Genomic DNA, 20,418 nt, shown 5'->3' on the forward strand with positions numbered 1-20,418 from the left:
TATTTCCTTTTCTCCAATGAACAGTCACTCTTGTAAAAGGCCTCAGATCCCTTTGGGGAAGGCTAGGAGAAAGACTGACATTATAGATTTTTGGCAATGTAGTGGGGTCCTTCCTCAAAGGGACCTGGCCTCCCCTTCATTGGGGTCTGTAAACTGACTCAAGTCTGGGAATTGATTGAGAGGTTGTGACTCTGTATTCTGGCGATTCAATCTAGGTTGCTGCTCACGTGACCTAGAATTCTTCTGTCTATACAGATCAAGTAAATACTTAGTGGGCTTGCCATGTATTTCAGTACTAGGAACACCATGAGCAAGTAGCCAATGCCATAATTCCACATGAGTCATACCATTCTGATTAGTGTTCCGACTCTGCTGTCCATTATTGTAACCATGCCTACCTTGCCTTTGTTGATTAATTGCTGCCAAGTGGCCCCTATTACCACAGGGTCCAATCAGCCCCATAGTAGTTAAGTGTTTTAGTTCAATTAGGGCAGTTCCCACTGTCAAATCAGGTTTACATGAAATAGCAATCACAGCAGTCTTCAAGGATGGTGGAGCTCCCCTCACAAATTTATTCCTCAGGGTACTGGTGAAAGGCGTGTCTTCTGGACTCTCCATTTCTGGCTCTAGGGGCCTGATCTCATTAATCCATTCTAACAGGCCAATTTCCCTAAGCCTCTGGATTCCTTCCTTTACTTAAACCATGGCAGGTTTGGCACTTCAGCTTGACTTAAGGTAGGCCACTGCATAATCCATGCCTCAGTAAGCCAACCAAATAAACTATCAGATCCTTTCCTAACCTCTCGAGCTGAGACATGGAATGAAGAATCCATACTTAGTGGGCGTAAATCAATAAACTCAGACTGATCCAATCTTACATTCTTTGCACCATTATCCCACACCCTCATTAGCCATTCCCATACATATTCTCCAGGTTTCTGTCTGTACATGTTAGCAAAATCAACTAGGTCCTTTCGGGTATAGTGTATCACCTCCTCAGTCACACTTTCTATTTCCCCTCGGCTCACTTGGGCTTGACTTTAGTTATGGATCTCGTAGCAACAATCGGTGCTTGAGGCAGTTCCTGAGAGCATTCAGGAATGTCTTCCATGGTCTCTGCCTCAAACAGTGACCCAGCCGGAAGAGCCGAGTTAATCCCATCAAACTGAGGGTGAGGGGTGATGGTTTTACAGTAATCCATTCAGATGGGAGGGATTCAACAGAATTTACAGGCTCTATATCCTGATCTTCCTGATTATCTATCCATATGTCCCCATTCCAGGTTTCAGGATCCCATTTTTTTCCAATCAATGCCCTCACTTTAATGCCAGACACCATTCTGAATTGGCAATTTAGCTGGCGTTGTAATTCAGCCACCCTTACAATAAGACTCTGAGTTTGGTTTTCAGCAATATCAGCTGTTACTAGAAGATATAAGGCTTTCATTCAGAGCACAGCTGGGAGCACTGAGGTCTTTTATGTGGCACTTAAGCCGAAACTCAGCAGCTTTGAGCTCATCTCACTCTTTCACCAGTTAGTCCAGTGTAAGTAGGACCAACCAACCAGCTTCCTTATACTCCTCATTCTGACAGAATTGCAGAAAAATATCAAATATCCGATCACCCAGAGCATCACTTCTCAAAAGTACTTGATCTATTGGTGGTGCTATTTCATGTATTAATTTTGCCACCTCACACCACGGATTAGTAGGGCCCTCTTTACTAGCAGACGTAGAGTCGCTAGTGTCACTAAAATTAATCAAACTGGAGAACCAATCTAGAAAGCCCATCCTTATGATTTTGTCTCTCTAGAACCACTCCCGGTACCAAATGTGTTAGACTGGGTTCTCTAGAGAAACAAAAACCAGCAAAGATTAGAGAGAGACAGAAAAAAAAAAAATTATCTTAGGAAAATAGCTCACAAATGTATAGAAGCCGGCAAGTCCAAAGTCCCTAGGGCAAACGTCAGGCTGGAGGCTTTTCTTAGCTTCTGCAACCGCAGGTGCCGAAAAGCTCAAGGCTGGCAGGCAGTACACCAACTGTTGACTCCAATGAATGACGAATCCAAGATCTCCAGGCCAAACGATGGACTGCTCACTCACAGACAGTTGTAGGCAACACAACGGAATCTCATCCACAGAAGAATGTGTCTCTACCCAGGATGTCCCTGGGTATCCTTCCTGGAAGCAGGCCACACCCCTAGGGAAACTCCTCCTGAACAGATTGGCCACTCAGAACACAGTCATCCGATCTGATCATGGGAACAACCACACAGAACTGGGGTCCAGCCAAGTTGACACACAGCTCCAACTATCACAGCAAGCACAGTTCTGTTATCTTCATATTCTCAGGTTGTTTATTAGTCTTCCTTCAATCCTTATGGCACATTGTTCTTCATATAGTCCATTTTCTTATTTGCTTAGCATACTGATTGAGTTGTTGTTGTTGTTGTTATTTGCCGTCGAGTCGGCCCCGATTCATAGCGACCCCTCCTTGGGTTTCCGAGGCAGTATCACTATGGAAGTAAGTATGGTGAAAGGCTACAACTCTGACACACTCTTTTTCTTATTTTAAAACATGCAGTATCGTCTTGTTGTGTCTGATTTGAATCTTGATCTATGTAGAGATTCTGTGTGATACCAATGAATTGTTCCAGAATTTCCATGCTTTGCAATGTTATCCATAATTTGCTGTGATCCACACAGTCAAATGCCTCTGCATAGTCCAATGAAACACAGGTAATCATCTTTCTGGTATTATCTGCTTTTAGCCAGTATCCATTGACATCACCAGTGATATTCCTTATTCCACGTAGTGCCTAAGGCATCTGACTGCTAACCAGAAGACTGGCTGTTCAAAACCACCAGTCACTTCTCAGAAGGAAGGTTGGGCAATCTACTTCAGTAGTGATGTCGCCTCAGAAACCGAAGGAGGGATCGCTATGAGTCGGATCTGACTCCATGGCAGTGCGTTTGGTTTTTTTTTTTTTTTTTTCTTGGTTTCTTCTGAGTCCAACTTGAATTGCTGGCAATTCCTTGTTGATATATAGCTGCAGCCATTTTTGAATTTTCTTCAGCAAAATTTGCTTGCATGTGATATTATGGCCAAAAATATTCCAACAGTTTTTGCTTTTTAACTAATATTTTAGTTGTTCTGTTATTGTTGTTTTTAGATATTTTTCTATTCTTAGATAATCTTTTTGAGTCAATGCTTTTATATGAGTTTCCTAACTTTGTTATTATATCTTATTTGTGGCTGATTTTTATCGTCAAAACTCATGAATATTCTTTGGTCTTTAAACAGGATTTTTTTGGGGAGGGGTCACAATAAATCAACTAGATCTGTCTTACTTATTGGCTCTTTTATACTTATGTCCACTAGATCTTTTGTGGACTGAAAGAAGTGAATTAAAATATCATAATTCGGTGTCTCTGTCTGTATCTCCTTTATTTCTTATAATTTTTGCTTTATAAGTATCTATGTCTAAGTTTGTCTTTTTTAAAAATTATTTTGCCCTTCATTTGAAATTCTATAAATTACAATCTTGATCTCTGCTTCATTTGGATTGCATTTTTATGATATGCCTTTGCTTTTTCTAAGATTTCTGAGTCACTTTATCTCCTGTAATAAAGCATATTTTCTCCATATGTGTGTAATCCTATCTTTTTCTTATAATAGTTACTTTAGCCAATTAGCATTTCTTTTAAAGACAAACATGTTTGGTTTTTGCCTGCTCATCATGTTTAATAATCTTTCTGTATTTATTGTTTCCTTTGTATTTCACTTCATAATGTGTTTTGTATGTGTTTCTGCAGATTATTTAGAAGGTTTGTATTTTTTTTCCAGGGGTTATCTTTAGAAACATAAGGAGTATACTTAATTTCTAATGTAATTTTCATTAATTCTGTATCATGTTTACAATTTTCAGTGTTAACATTTATATTGTTTTATAACCATACTCCCCACATTCCATTTAATCTCAGTCCCTCTATTAACTACATTGAATGCTCACCATTAGTCTTTTTGTCAAGCTTTGCTGTTCTTGTTGTTGTGTGCCATAGAGTCATTTCTAAATCAGAGCAATGCTATAGGGCAGAGCATATTTGCCCTATTGGGTTTCCTAGGTTGTAGTCTTTATGGGTGCAAATTGACACATGTTTTTCTCTATTGAAATGGCTAGTAACAACCTTTTTGTTACCAGCCAAACGCTTAACCACTGTGCCACCAGGGATCCTATACCAAAGTTTACTAATTTTCTTTGTTGAAGTTCATCCTCTTAATTTAGAAGTTTCTGCGATACTGGGTTCTTGAATTTTCAAAATTGTTTATTATTTATTTTGACACTTGAATGACAGATTAACCGGATATAAAATTCTTAGGTCCCACTTATTTCCTTGAGCATTTGATAGGCATTACTCCTCTGTCTTCTAGGATAGAATGTTGCTCTGGAGATGTCTAAGGCCAGCTTGGTTTGTCCAAATATGTTTTTGCCTGCATATCCAAAGGATTCTTTGATGTTCAGTAGTTTTACTGGGGTGAGTGTGTGTGTGTGTGTGCGTGCATGCATGTATGTATGTGTTTGTTCATATCAGTGTTGATTGAGTGGAAATGGGAAAATGCTACCAATTCAACTGTAACATTTTATTTCTTTAAAAAAGAAAAAGATATGAAGCCAATATGCCAGAATGTTAACATGAATTAAATATAATTGGTGAGTACAAAGAAGTTCTCTATGTTTCAGGGGAGGTTTGAAATATTATATATATATATATATATATATATATATATATATACTTTTTAAAGGGGCCATTTAACTGTAGGTCAGGGAATACCTATATAGGTTCAGGGATTCACTCCAAAATATAATTCATTGAAAATCACAAATTTTGCCTTATTGGTAACAATGTAGATTCTTGTTTTTCTTATATGTTGATAACCATTCATGTAATTCCTATTTTTTTTTTTCCCTTTCGTGTTCATTTCCTATGTTTTGGGTAAAAATATTTTATATTCTCAAACCATACGATTGCAAATTATAAAATTCTAATTTTGGAACATGCAGAATGTAAGTTCCTGGTAATTGCTTCAAAGCTAAATGCGATTTTTCACTATAATTTATTAGGTGATTTATATTTGTTCCATTGGGACTATTTTGAACCAATTATTGCTGTAAACATACAGAATATAAGTTAGGAATGAAACACCATAATAACTGAAAGAGCTAAGTATTTAGCACTTTTCCCCTCACACACTTTTTGTTTATTAAAATAAATAAAGCACTCTCGTAAGTACAAGTCATAATAAAAGGGAAATAAATCACCTCCATTTTCTTATTTTTATTCATTTTTAGTTTTTTTAGTACTAAGGGATTTTTTTACATTTGCTTTTCCTCTATGTTCAGGTATATGTCTCGAGTCCACGGTATGCATCCAAAAGAGACCACCCGTCAGCTGAGCTTAGCTGTGAAAGATGGTCTTATTGTTGAAACTCTAACAGTGGGCTGCAAAGGTTCAAAAGCTGGTATTGAACAAGAAGGATATTGGTTGCCAGGAGATGAGATTGTAAGTATATTTAATTTGATATTTGGAGATGCTAACTTTCAGTTTTTGAATATTATTTAGATATAATCTGTAGACATTTGTGTTCAGATGTTTAGTAATATTGCACTTTTACTGATTTAGTAATATTTCAATTTTTTAGTAAACATTAAAGATTTACATTGGTAGATTAGGTAGTTTCCTCACTGATTCTTTAGGAGATAACTCAGTTTAACAGGAGCCTTCTTTTTCTGTCTCTTACACCAAATCCAAAAAGTAAGGCAAAACAAACAAAAACTCTTTGCACCCTATTGCAGTTAATGGTATTACTGCATATTTCTTCAATAAATTTTAGTAAAAAATGTTTCAACACAAGAGTATCTCGGTATCTTCTGGACAGACTAAAAGGTATAAACTCTCTTCTTAGGGAAAAATCTCATTTTAGCTTGGAGTTATGTCAGAACCTAGAGGCAAGTTTAAATTGGAATTTTGTTGCCCAGTATACAGATTTAAAATGTTAGACTCCCCAGGCCAGTATCTTAGTGGACTAGTGACTACAGTAATGTTTTTTGAAAGTAGTACCAAAATCAAGTAGTAAAGACAAGAAGTTAATTCTCTTTCTATTTCTACCAATTCTTACTTTGACTCCTCTTTTAAATTAAAATGTTTTCATTTTCTTTCAGTACAGGTAGCCCTGGGTTTTGAACTACTGACTTAAGGAAAACCCCTACTTGCCCTTAAACGTTACGTAAATTTGCCCTCACTTTGACAGGACTGAACCAACCCCTCCAAAAAAATAATCAAACCCATGGCCATCAAGTTGGTTCTGACTCATAGCCACCCTATAGAACAAAGTAGAACTGCCTGATAGTGTTTCCAAAGCTGTAAATCTTTACAGAAGTCAGCTGCCTCATCTTTCTTCCATGGGGCAGCTGGGGGTTCAAATTGCTGACTGTTTGGTTATTAGCCAAATGCTTTAACTACTGAGCCACCAGAGCTCCTAACCAACCCCTACTCGTTAACAAATTCTTCATCACAATCACCTTCACTTGCTGTATGTGCAGCTTTTAAATCACTGAAAAGGCTGGAGTTTTTTCTTGCATTAAAGTAAGGATAAGTAAGAATCTTGTGACCTGTTGTCACTCACCTACAAATCCACTTAAAGACTTAAAGTTAGGAATGGATCCCTAACTCAGAGACTCCCTGTTTATAATTTTATACTCGGGGGCACAAATAGAGGTGCATTTTTCTTATACAAAGATTGTTTCATGTGTATATTTCTGTCTTTCTACTTTAGTTGCTTTTGATATTTCTGATATCTCAATCATTATGTATTAATTTTTGCGAAGGAACACCATTTAAGGTGGTAAGATTCAAATATAATAGATGTTATTTAGTTAATTTTTAAAAAGGAATGGATTTAGTAATTAGTATTTTGGGAGTGTTTTATCATGAGTTCTCTGAAATCTAAAATTTTAGATTTTAATGATTTAAAAATCTTCAAGTTGCTTTTTTTGTAGAAGAATTTTCTAAAAACTTGGCACTGTATTTCCTTTTCTGGTTCTACAGATGTTAAGTCAGCAAACACATGCTACTATATCCTTACCAGGCCTGAGATCAGTAAACTGACACATTTTACAGTGGTGAGCTGGTTCATAGAAGTAGCTATCTTAAGTTATAAAATTAGAAAAGTTGCTCATTTTAAACACTGTTTTTGCCAGTTTATACTGTGCCTTCACAGCTTCAGGGGGAAAAAATTATGTTTTCCACAAACAGAAAACATGAAAGAAAAAAATATTTAATTTTCCTGTTATCATTTAGTTTGTGCAATAGAAATGTTCTTGAAATGTTAAGTGAAAATGTTACCAGAATAGTTTTTCTGGTGACTTTGCTTAGAGAAAAGTGAAGCTTTGTTGTCAATGAAGAAACTTTTGGTCCAAGACATAATAAAAACAATGTAAAGTGATGTATATGTGTCTGTTATCAAACATTTTAAGAAATGGCCACTGAATAATTGACACTTTATTATATATTCAAAATAATTCTAAGGGTAATAATCCAGATAATATTAAATTTCTAATCGTGAAGCACTCAGAAACTTACAGATTTAGTATAGAAGGCAATACTGATAATTTCTGAGATTTATCTGGGAATTAAACAATAAGTGCACCTTAATTTAATCCACATGATTTTGTTTGTGGATCATGTCAACATTTTTTCATAAAAGTCATTCATAGTTGACTTGTCAATATGATTTATTATCCATCATCTTTTCATCTCATTGACATGTATGCCTTTGTCCTTCCACTTCTCTGTGATTTTATTTATCCTTACTTATTAGATTACTGCTTTTCCATATGCTTTCTTCCTCCTTAAATCGGAGTTTCTTTGTTCAGTTTAATTCAGCAGTTAATAAACTTAATATATGGTTGTTCTTGTTACCTAGTGCCACTCTGACAAGAATATACCGCAAATGGGATGGTCTTAACAAACAGGAGTTTATTCTCTTACAGTTTGGAGGATTTAAGTCCAAGTTCAAAGTACCATGCTTTAGGGGCTGGGTGAAAGCCCTTCAACCTTGGGGTATAGCTCTGCCTCCTGCTCACAGCCCATTGGAGCTAGAGGCGTTTCTTCACCCAGACAGCTGCTGGCTGCTGAGGCTGAGAAGCCCCAAGATTGACAAGTAAAAAGACACAGTCCTGATGTTACCAAACCACGTGGCAGGCCATTAACTCAAGTCCATTGTAAGACCCAAGGTCAGCAGAGCATGACAGGCTGCTGAGCAACAATACGGCTACATGCAGGGTCCAAGCATGCCATAGGCTAGAGACCATTCCCAAGGCTTCTCCTTAAATACAGGAAGCAGACCACATCCCAAAGGCAGCTACTCAGCTGCTTGTGGTAGATCCCACCATGGAGCTGATTGCCAGTCTCATCATGGGGAATAACTACCACCAGCTGCCCAGCCACTCAACCAGGTTCAGCCAAGTTGACACACAAACATAACTACCACAGTGGTCATCACTATATTAGGTTCTATATTGTTTTTTGTTTTTTTTTTTGTATTTTCACATGTTCTTTGTGCCTATATTTATAGCATCAACCATTTCTTCTTATTGTCTCTTTTTTTTTTTTTTAAGGTGAAATCTATGTAGATTAAATAGCCAGTATAAAGGTTATTATTTCTGGTTGGTTCTTATTCACACATATTTTCACACTAACTATACATATGTAATATAAGCACAATTGGGCATAACAAATTGTGCCTGGTTTATAAAATATATAAATATCTAAAATTGAGGCAATGTAATATAATAAAAAGAGATAAAGTCTTGCATGTTCCTACAGACAGGGGTTCCAATCCCATCTCAGGCATTTATTTAGTTGAGTGACCTTGAGGAAATTTCTTAACCTCTCTGATCCTGGGCTGTAATATGGAGACAATAATAGCTAATCATTAGATTAGTTTAAAGATTAATAGAAATTATCTATCTAAAGTATGTAACTATATACTCAAAGCAAGTTTGTGACCAGTGAGGAAATATGCTGGAACCAAGAAACTCTTGTCTACAGTATAACAAACTCCTATCTATAGTATAGTGTTACTAACCACATAACCAAAACTTCTCATCAGGGCCTTTTTACTTTTCAGCCTTAATACTCAAATACAAGGAAGTTTGTAAAGAGATTTTCCTTTAAGACATTGGATCTTTTAAGGTATAACTATAAAATCATATAAAACCCTGGATGCTATAGCCACAAGGCTGCCCAGGAACTGTATATATGCTGTAATTTATGCCCTAACAGTATTCTATAAGGATATATAATTGAACATATGTTATCCTTGGTCATAACACAGCATCCTACAGCTAGTCAGCTTCATGTATGTGTATTAACTCCATGGTTTGTCCAGGTGGTTGTGTCAATTGTGAACTGCACAACTTAGGAAGTACCATTCACGTCTTGTTTGTGTGCCATCGAGTCAATTTTGACTCATAGTAACCCCATGTGACAGATGAGAACTGCCCTAGTGTGTCCTCTTTACTAGTGATCATTATGGGAACAGATCACCAGGTCTTTCTCCTGTGGAGCTGCTGAGCGGGTTCAAACTGCCTACCTTTAGGTTAGCTGAGCACTTAACCACTGTGCCACCAGGCTCTTTCATTCACATCATAGACATTGTAAGATCATATATTTACTCAACAGTTCTCTAGCATAATAGCAGTAAAGTGTCTTATTCTAACAAAATCAGTATATAACAAGAATGTCTTACAACAGGGGTACCTTTTCTAATTTGCACAAGTGCATTCTATGGGCTGTGACAGTCCTACATGCTACCATTTGAATCTGGAGCTCCATCCCTTATATATTACAAGTTTTACCACCTTGTATATGGTATGAATCACTTTGATGCCTCTAAAAATTAAGTTATTAAATTGAATGATTCATGTTATTACATATCTTGTTTACTTTCTGATTCATTATCGAGAGAGACAAGTCGAGTAGATCTCTATGGCCTCAGGAAGGAAAAGCATAGAGGAATTTTGGTTATTTGTTTTTAAACCTTTAAGTCAAAGTTACAAGTATTCTTTACTCAGACAATTCTGTCATTTTAGAAATAGGTAGTAAAACACTTTCTCTTCAACAAAAAACAAATTCACTGCCATTGAGTCGGATCCCACTCATAGCGACTGCCCCTTGGGTTTCCAAGGCAGTATTACTACGGAAGTAGATTGCCCAGTCTTCCTTCCAAGGAGTGGCTGGTGGGTTTGAACCGCCAGCCTTCTGGTTAGCAGTTAAATGCCTCAGGCACTACACTACCAGAGCTCCCCTTTTTCTTCTGTAGCTTCTACAAATAGTAGTTGTGGTCTCAGAAGTAGGGGGAAAACCTTTATTTATTTCTATTAAGTCTCAGAAGTTAGCACCTCTGACATACTTTGTATTGGTAAAGAGACTGGATTCTACTGATCTTCATTTCCAAAATTATAAATCTAAAGTACACAAGAGAATAGTTTTCTTTATACTACTGAACAATAGTTGATGGAGTTTTAAAAACCAAAGTGTTTTTGTTACATTCTACCTCTGCTACACTTTTTCCAATGTTTAAAACTTGTTGAAATTGAAAAAAATACATACCTTAAATGTTATTTTTATTAAATGCAGCAACTTTTTAACAAAAAGCTAGTAACTATAATAATATGACAGTATAAAATGATTAAGGAGCTCTGGTGGCATAGTGCCTAAGGCATATGACTGCTAATCACAAGATTGACGGTTCAAACCCACCAGCTACCCCACAGAAGGAACACTTGGCAGTCTACTTCCATAAAGATTTACCTCCTCAGAAACCCAAAGGGGGTCGCTATGAGTTGGAATCGACTTGATGGGAGTGAGTTTGTTCTTGTTTTTGTTTTTTGTTTTTATAAAATGATTGGAACCTAATTGACAGCACTTAACAACAGTAACAACATATTGTTATCTACAAGTTGAAGCCTATATATCAAAAGTAAAAGGTTGTTGTCATGTGCCATCGAGTAGGCCCGACTCCTAGCAACCCCTCCTTGGGTTTCCAAGGCAGTATCACTACGGAAGTAGGATTGCCCAACCTTCCTTCCGAGGAGTGGAAGTAAAAGGTAGTGGCCCCTATTTTACTAAGGTTCCTTCTATTACATGATAATTATTTTCAGACATTTTGAGATGCTGGTCTTTATCCCATTTTACTCCTATGTATGTGATAATTCATTTAGAGAAACTATGGTAAAATTATGCAATAGGTAAGTACCTTTGTGGTGATATTTTAAATATATCCATTTTAGATAATAGAATAAAAACAGTAATTATTAAAAATGAAGATACTCTCAAATTAAAATGTTTTCTTTAACTATTAGTCAGTAAGCAAACAAAAGTATATATTACCAACCATTTTTTTAAATGATGAATTCACTGAAGTTGGAAAATACCATTGTAAATTTTCTACAGTCCATCTTAAGCTTAGAGATTGGAATGACATTACATTTACTCAGAGAATCCAAATAATTCTATTAGACATGAACAGGAAAAGGTTTTCATAGCTTCTGAAATTACAGACCAAGGCACAAGGCAAAACTCTGTGATGGCTGATCAACATCTTATTATATCAAGTGTTTTTTGTTTTTTTAAAAAGAAATGCTACATGTTTTCATAGGCTCATAGATTGCTTCATCTAAAGAAATATAAATGGATGGCTAGATTTAATACATATTTCTTCACAATATTTCAATCACTTTATTCTTACTATTTTAGAAGTGTATTTCTTGGGCAGAATTTTACCATTTGGCGCACTTAAGATTGGTATTTAGTAGCTCGTTTTGTAATAAGCCTAAATTTATCTCAACTTGTGAATTAAAGTCTTAACTCATAAGGTGCTCACTAATGATGGTGATTATTTTTAAACTCTTTAAAAATAATTTTAAACAGTTTATTTTAGCCCAGGAAGATCTTATAAAATTATTTATTATATACAAGATGATATATTTTATTTACATATTTATTATTTATAATTTATTATATACAATAAATAATTTTATAAGAACTTCCTGGGTTGAAATAAACTCTTTAAAATTCTTTTTAAAGAGTTTAAAAATAATCACCTCATTAGTGAGCACCTTATGAGTTAAGAGTTTAATTCACAAGTTGAGATAAATTTGTGCTTATTACAAAACGAGCTACTAGTAGAGGAGGTAACCTTGAGTTATAGATTGTTTGCAAATAAAACATATCAAACGTGTTTTGAAATTAAGGCAGTTAATACTACTTATTTGGGTTATTTTCAATTTTATTCATGGTCCCCATACAAAGCTATGACTCTACCCCTATTATCTGACAGGATACTGTTAATGTAATATTAAACAATTTGGTCATCAGTATTTAGGACGACTTAAAAATGTAAAAAATTATATCTATTAAACTACTTCTTTTATTTGCCTGCCAAATCTAAACTCAGGATCTCTCTCCTTTTTTTTTTTTTTTTTTTTCTTTCATAGTTAATGTCAGTTTAAAGATAGAAAACATAGCTTACATTTTTGGTTAGGATCCTTCTACTAGTTTCTTATGATATGAAAATTCAAAAAAGCAAACTCAGTGCCATAGAGTTGAACCTGACTCATAGCCATCCCTCCTTGGGTTTCCGAGGCGGTATCACTACAGAAATAGATTGCCCAGCCTTCCTTCCAAGGAATAGCTGGTGGGTTTGAACCGCCAGCAGTTAGTGCTCAGGTCTTGGCTGTTATGTCTTGTACTACATATAACCTGGATCTCATATTATTTCAAAGTGGGCCTAATAGGCATCTTTTTAAATGAAAAGGTAAAATTAATTCCATATTTTTGCTTTAAGATTTTTGACAGCTTTTAGAAAGTATAATTAATGAACTTACACATGTTTTGGTTCTTTGAATAGATTAACATATTATGCTAGGGACTGTTGTTGTTAGGTGCTATCAAGTCGATTTTGACTCATAGTGAGCCCATGTGACAAAGTAGACTGCTCTATAGGATTTTTTCTAGGCTACAGTCTTAATGGGAGTAAATCACCAGGTCTTTTTTCCATGAGCTGCTGGATGAGTTCAAACTGCTAGCCTTTTGATTAGGAGGAAGTGCTTAACCATTGCACCATTAGGTCTTCTTATGTTGGGGATTGTTGTTGTTGTTGTGTGTCATGGAGTTGATTCCAGTGCATAGCAAATGGGCTTAAATCTTCAATAAAGAAGGGCAAAAGAGACACATTTTATCCTGTCATCATCTGCTTCTCCCAATCCAAAACACCCAGTCTAAAAGAAGTTTTGATTTATATGTTTCTTGAAATGTAGTTAGGCTGACATCATTTAGATAGGAGGTAGGATTTTAATGCATGCCCTTATTATTCAGAAATAACACCATAACCATGACAATAAGTGGGCTCCCTTGCTTCCTTCTTGAGAAAACTAGTTAAAGAGGCTTGCTAAACTCATACTGATGTTGGCACTCCTAACCCACTTTTCATAAATATAACTTAGTACAGTAAGAATGAAAAAATATAAAATTAAATCTTTTTGTTTTTCTTAACTACAATTACAGCTGTCATAAATTAAATCATATGTTTTAAATACCCTAAATGCCAAACTTGCTCAAGGATACTGAAGATTTTTCTAAAAAGTGAAATATATTTTATTCTGTTTATGTTAATTATATATAGAACCACATATTCCTTCCAGATGCCCATTTCCAAAAATATGAATAATTAAATAAACTTAAATATTAAGTGTTTATTAATTCATTAAGAGCCAATTATACTTTGGTTCTCTGTGTACTCATACTATTATGTACACACTTTTCCTCAGAAATTATTTTTGCTTTGGTAAAAATATCCATTTTATTCAGAGGTGTATTGCTCGGTCATACCATCCTGCTCTTTTAAGCTTATATTGATTGATTGATTGTGTGTGTGTGTGTGTGTGTGTGTATTCTGAGAGTGAGTTCCTTCTTTTTTTTTCTTTCTCCTCTGTCTAAATTCTCTTTCACTGAACAATGTTACAATATTTTTCTTTTAAAAAATAATTAATTTAAAAAATTACTGGAGATGATTAATCATCAGATTCTTGCCTTCTAATGATTCATGGGATTTTTTAACAGAATTAAACAAAATTTGGGATTGTAGAGAATTTTACATTGTATCTACAGTAAAATACTGTCTCAAACATATATCTTTGGTAGTGTAATATTTTATTTGCTCATTAAGTAGAAATACAAAATTACTTATTTATAATCTGGGTGGAATATAATTTGGAAGGCTATAGTTCCAGAATTTTACTTAATTCCCCTGCTGCATGCCTGTAAACAACTCTGTTACTGCGCTTCAGTTTTATCTCTAAATGAGTTAATATTTCTTGCTTTATCTAACTTACAGAAATGTGAGAGTCAAAGGAGTTAACAGAATTTTAAAGTGCCTGGAAGAGAAATGCATACACATATATAATTATGAGTATGTTATATCATTTTGTGACTTGGTCAATCCTTATTTTGTATACTGTAGCAAATAGATAAACATAGTAACAATTGACAACTTACTTAAGCCAGACAAATTTTCTAGATACCATATATATATCTATATCTATATAGATAGAGATATAGATATTAACTCATGTGATCCTAAAAAACCCTATAAACTGGGTACTATTATTTTGTTGATTTTATGTGTAGAAAGCGGCACACAGAGAAGCTAAATTTGGTCCAAGGGTTACACTGCTAATGAGTGCCAGAGCTGGGATTTGAACCAGTTGGGCTATTGAGTTGATGGTTTTAACCAAATATTATGAATGGGTGACAGAGGGTTAGCTAAATTGACTGCTGCTATATGGTAGGTCTTGTTTCTACTAGGTTCTAAAGACAGCCTGTACAAATTTCACGGTTGTGGTGAAATACTGAGTTTACTACTTTCACATTCATCACTCCCAATTTGTTTTTAATCCAGTTTGAACCAATTTCAGATCAAAAAGACATATGCATCTTATAGAAATTTACAATGTCACAAAGTTTATTCTGTTAGTAAAATATTATTCTAACATCATTGTAGAATTCATGGCACATAATTCTTAGAGGGAGATTGTCTCTCATGTCCATTTGTAGCTTTTATTTTAGTGTGAAAATTTCTTCCTAAACTAGTAACAGCTCTTGAGTATGCATGCTACTGTCTTTTCATTAATGATGGTCACATTAGTAGATTATCAGTTTATATCACCTGCAAAATAATATAAGTTGTATAGCAAATAAGAAACAGTTTGACCATGTATGAAATCCCTTTAGCCCTGTGTATTGCCTGATATTGAGCAAAGTTATAGTAGAGAGACCAAGATTATTTTGTTTTTATTTTGAAAGGCCTACAGTATGCAGCCTTTCTCCAGGACAGCAACCCCAAACAAGGTGAACTAATTTTGCACTATGTTCTTTTACTTCAATTCTGCCTTTTTTTTTTTTTTTTTTTTCCTAAACTACATTTCTCTTACTTTAGGCTACCTTAGTTAACTCTTGCTAGAATCGTTTGTTAAAACCATACTACCTTACATTGCTTCTAGTTTAAATTTTGTGCTAGTAGGTTTGCTTTTTAAAAGTTTCCTTGTATTGGAAAGGGCATCTCACAAATTATGCTCTCAGTCAGGTTGTATATAGAGTAGCTGATGACATCTGGTGGAATCTAGTGAAAATGCAAACTTCCCTTGTCACCATACTATATAATAAATTCCATTTACTAAAAGATAAATTGTAGGCAACTCTGCCTATAACAAACATGTATATTATTTATACCTCAGAAAAATATGTCCTGGATTCAGAATCTAATAACATTTGAACTTGAGTTTTGCGTGTTTTGTATATTGTGTAGTAAAGAGCTTGGTGGTTTGAACCTACCAGCTGCTCTGTGGGAGAAAGATGTGGCAGTCTACTCTCTTAAAGATTACAGCCTTGGAAACCCTATGGGCAGTTTTACTCTGCCCTATAGAGCCACTATGAGTCAGAACCAACTGGAAGGCAATGTATTGCCACAGTTGAAAGAATGAACAATGTAATACACATTTCCCAGCCCATGAGAATTAGAGAATGGAGTTAAATATATGCTATCATACAAACATATATCCAAATGTTTTCTACTTTTACTTCATTTGAGTTTACATTCATTTCTGTAATTGTTATGAAAAACTAAGTTTAGAAGTGCCCATAGAAGATAACTCCATTTTCATCTTCATTTCATGGGTGGATGGGGAAAGGGGAGGAATGGAAAGATGTAGGACAGAATATAAAGAAGTTAAAGCTATCCACTAAAACTATACACTCTTGCTTCCTTTTCTTAATTACCTTAGTACATACCATTTGACCATAATATGAAGATAAGTTACAGAAAGAAATGTTAAAAAAAAAAAAATCCAGAGATAAAAGATGGCAGTTTCTATTATTAATAATGAGTCATTTGAGGAAAATATTGGAAATATGTTTAGCTTTGGAAAGAGTTCTGTTAATTAAAAATAGAACAATGTATCATCTCCCCTGAAACCTGACTTATTGATGATTACTGATAGAAAAATTGAAATAGCTAAAATTCAGTTTACATGTAAGCCATCTGAAAGGGATACACCAATGACTGTTACTTTAACAAAGCTAAGCAGCACACACACATATTTGTATGTTGCCGCTGTGCCAAACTTTGTGGGCTAGATGTTTTTTTCTAATATGCACAGATCAGGGTCTTACTAAACAGTCCAATTGAAATTACTCCACCAATGTATATTGTATATATATCTGCAGCAAATAATTAAAAATGGTCATAGCTTTGTGTTTTGTTTTTATTAATTTTGGTTGATAAAGATTACCAATTTCTTAATAAAAAGCAAACCAGAAAGTTTATGATCTTGGAGAATTTACTAATCACTGCTTACTAAATGAATGCTATACAGAAGCCCATTCATTGGAAGAGTATTGACATCAGAGAAACTAAAGTAAAGTTGTGCAGACTTGGAAACAGTGTAGATAGTTATTTATATAAAAAGAAAAATGATGATGGATCCCAAGTTTTGAATTTCAGGAGCCCCACTGGAAGCAGTCTTGATTATACTAAATGTGTATATTACCTTTGTGGTACCATACCTACAAAATAAGGTTGGAAATTAATCCATCACTCTTACCACAGGTATTTTTTACTGAAAGCGAAGAGTGATATTTATGAGGAGTGAATTCTAAATTAAGGGGACCTACAACAGTCTTCCGTTTGGACCTAATGGTACAGTTGTACAAAAACTTGTAAGAAAAAAGAAAATGTTGAAGAACACCTGTGCATCTACAGTCATGTTCTTTTGTCTCCAGGAATAGCTCCAATAAGAAAATAAGCCTACTTTCTTTTTTGCTTTTTATGGTAATGTCCCTTGGAAATTTTAGTTTTACATTTTCAATTTATTTTTCCAAATTCAACAGACCCTGAAAACTTGACAACCTGTCAGGACACGGACATTCTGATTAATGATTATTTTCAATAAAGCATCCAATACCATGGATGAGAAGATAAGAATAGTGAATAGTGAGCATCACCATTTATTACTATTCTTTCTGTTCTCACCTTGTGCTAAGTGCTTAATATATTAAAATCAAACAGCAGAACAAAACAGACTATTTGAAACACTAAGCTCTAGGTTGGTTTGGGGTCTTCAATTTACTTGAGAAATTACTCTTTAGGTTGTATTTAAAAAATGAAAGATAATATTAGAACTGAGATTGGATTTGGAATTATTTCATTTTGGACTGGTTTTGTTATCAGATCACTTTATGATATCTCTGAATATTAATTCTGTTTAGGAGAGAATTTAAAACTTAAAGTAAATTTCTAAGTATTTTGTTCCCTCTTGTTTAAACACAGTAAATGTTAAAATTGTATATAATGCCTAACTTCTGATGGACTTTAGTTTCAATTTTGTTCTTAGTCATTGCAGATATTGACAAAATGTCATACCAAATTATTTTGTATTTTTTGTAGGACTGGGAAACAGAAAATCATGACTGGTATTGTTTTGAATGCCATTTGCCTGGAGAGGTGTTGATATGTGACCTGTGTTTTCGTGTGTATCATTCCAAGTGTTTGTCTGATGAGTTCAGGCTTAGAGACAGCAGTAGTCACTGGCAGTGCCCAGTTTGCAGGGTGAGTACCTATGAGCTTTAATGTGCTGGTTAGAGGGTTGAAATCAATTAATAATAGTTTCACAAAGATATCCCAGGTGGTCTTACCAGGTTAATGGATAAAGTACTGGGGGGTGGGGGTTGTCTACTGAAATGATGATAATGAACAGAGCACTCATATATGGATATCCCAGACCAAATCACATATTTCAGGGTACTGTATGTATAGATTTTAGAAAGTTTTAATCACATACAAATATACTCTCTTCCCTTACTATACATCTGCCCCTGGATTATATAACTACTTGAATGGATAGCCTTTGGAAATTGAGAGATACTATACTATACCTGCCAAGGTTGTTTAGTAAGTACTTTATAATAAACTACAAAATTTATGTTATTCAGAAAATACAGTTAGCAAAAGGCACATTGTTGGAAGCATTTTGTATCTATTTCCCATTGTATATCCATGTTCATATCCAATGTTGCCTTTTTTTGGTCATATCATAAATTAGTTTATTTTTTGCTTATATTTCATATGGAGGGTGGAGGAATGGGACATTGTATCTAAAAAATCTGAATTACTTTATTTAAAGCAAAATGAATTAGACTGGTAGGTAAATAGGTACTTATCACAATTATTTTCATTTATTTTCCCCATTTAAAAGTATACATGCTGTGGTTTTTGGTTGCAGAATGTGGTATGTCTGTGTAAATGAGTGATGTGTGGTGAAATCCTACATTAAATATAGCCTTGATGGTGATAAATGAAGAATCATTTGATTGCAACTTCTACTGTTTTGTACTTGCAGTTATTAAAATAATTATTTAGAACCATACAAATTGTCCAGATTACTCATGAGTCCAGTTTGTAAATATGTCTTGTAATACTTGAGTAACTTAAATGTTCATACATTCTTCTAAAAAAAGAGTTTTGTCATAATTCTCCCCCATCTTTGACATTAATCAAAAACTTTCCTACCAGCATGATGAACAAAATACACATTCTAGCTTTCCTTTAGTAACTATGGTTTTGTATTGCCTAAATATACTTAATCTTACAGGCACATAATACATATTCCAATAGGTAGACAAAAGACAGTTGGCATAGCCCTTAAAAAAAAAAGTGCTTAATGATGATTTATCCATCAAATGCCTAAATGCTTGATAAGTTATGATAAACCCCTAAGTCAGAATATATTAGTATCCAATCTCTTATAGACCTTCTCTATGAGACTTTATGAGGTTTGCAAAAAATGAGTGTAATCAGTGCTATAAATATTCATAACTTTGAGCAAAGGCACCGCATTAATGTTCATGTTTTATTCCCTCGTAGATTTGAATTGTACATTTAAAAGTACATATACATATATATATATATATATATATATATATTCTATTTTCTGGGTTTTTTTTTTTAATTATTACCCTACAGAAAGTAAGGAATTAATAAGATCTTAAGAACAAGAACATTAAGGTAATAAAAATACAAAAGAAAGAATAAAAGAGACAGAGACAGAGTTACTGCTCAAATTGAGGTATCATAAGAATTTAGGAAATACAATTCTGTATTTTTATACTATAGCTTTTTAAAAAAAAAACATTTTGTTCTAATTTTGATAGTAAAAAATTTAAACAAAAATTTAAATTTTAGAGCATGGGTTAAACTTCATTGTAGATGTTTTATATTTCTTATATTAAGACAGGAAACTGAATAAAATGTGTAACAATTCCCTCATCAGAATTCATTATCAAGTTGTCTGATTTCATTTGCAGTATTTCTATCCTCTACTCTTTTTTCTTTTGTCTGTCTTTCTATCTATCTGGAGTGCAGTGTTACTGGCTACAAGAACCATGATAGCCAAAGTGGAACTTGGGTTATCCTATCTCCAAGTCTTCTTTTTTTCTCTTTGATTCCTTTTTGTTTTTTTTCCAAGCCATATATATACATTCATACAGTATGTAATTTTGCTTACTGAAATGGTGCTGTGAGTCAATATAAAATCTTGACTTAAATGTTGATTTTATAGCTTTTTTGTAAGCTTTAAAAAAGCTTATTTTCTAGGTTGAAGATGAGTTTTAGCTTGAGCTCTAAAAACATCAAAAGAAACAGTTATTTCTGTATTAAGTCTGTTCTATTGTTTCAATAAGTATGTTCAAGAAAAAATATTTTTAAAAATGCTAACAATACCTTTCCTGAAAGAAAGGGGTAATAA

At 34.3% G+C, this 20,418-nt stretch overlaps 1 protein-coding gene across 1 annotated transcript in view; it reads left to right on the top strand.

Moving 5' to 3' along the window:
- The window catches only part of ZMYND11 (zinc finger MYND-type containing 11), a 174,797-nt gene that overhangs the window by 113,737 nt on the left and 40,642 nt on the right, over positions 1–20,418 (top strand). The window contains exons 2-4 of the mRNA XM_042782248.1: positions 5,401–5,560; positions 15,425–15,469; positions 18,063–18,224. Of these exons, the coding sequence (XP_042638182.1) occupies positions 5,401–5,560; positions 15,425–15,469; positions 18,063–18,224 (367 nt within the window). The remainder of the gene's footprint in view (positions 1–5,400; positions 5,561–15,424; positions 15,470–18,062; positions 18,225–20,418) is intronic.

Source organism: Orycteropus afer, unplaced genomic scaffold (genome assembly GCF_000298275.1).
Source record: "Orycteropus afer afer isolate SDZICR_OR568_19922 unplaced genomic scaffold, OryAfe1.0 scaffold00271, whole genome shotgun sequence".
NCBI classification, from domain to species: Eukaryota; Metazoa; Chordata; class Mammalia; order Tubulidentata; family Orycteropodidae; genus Orycteropus; species Orycteropus afer.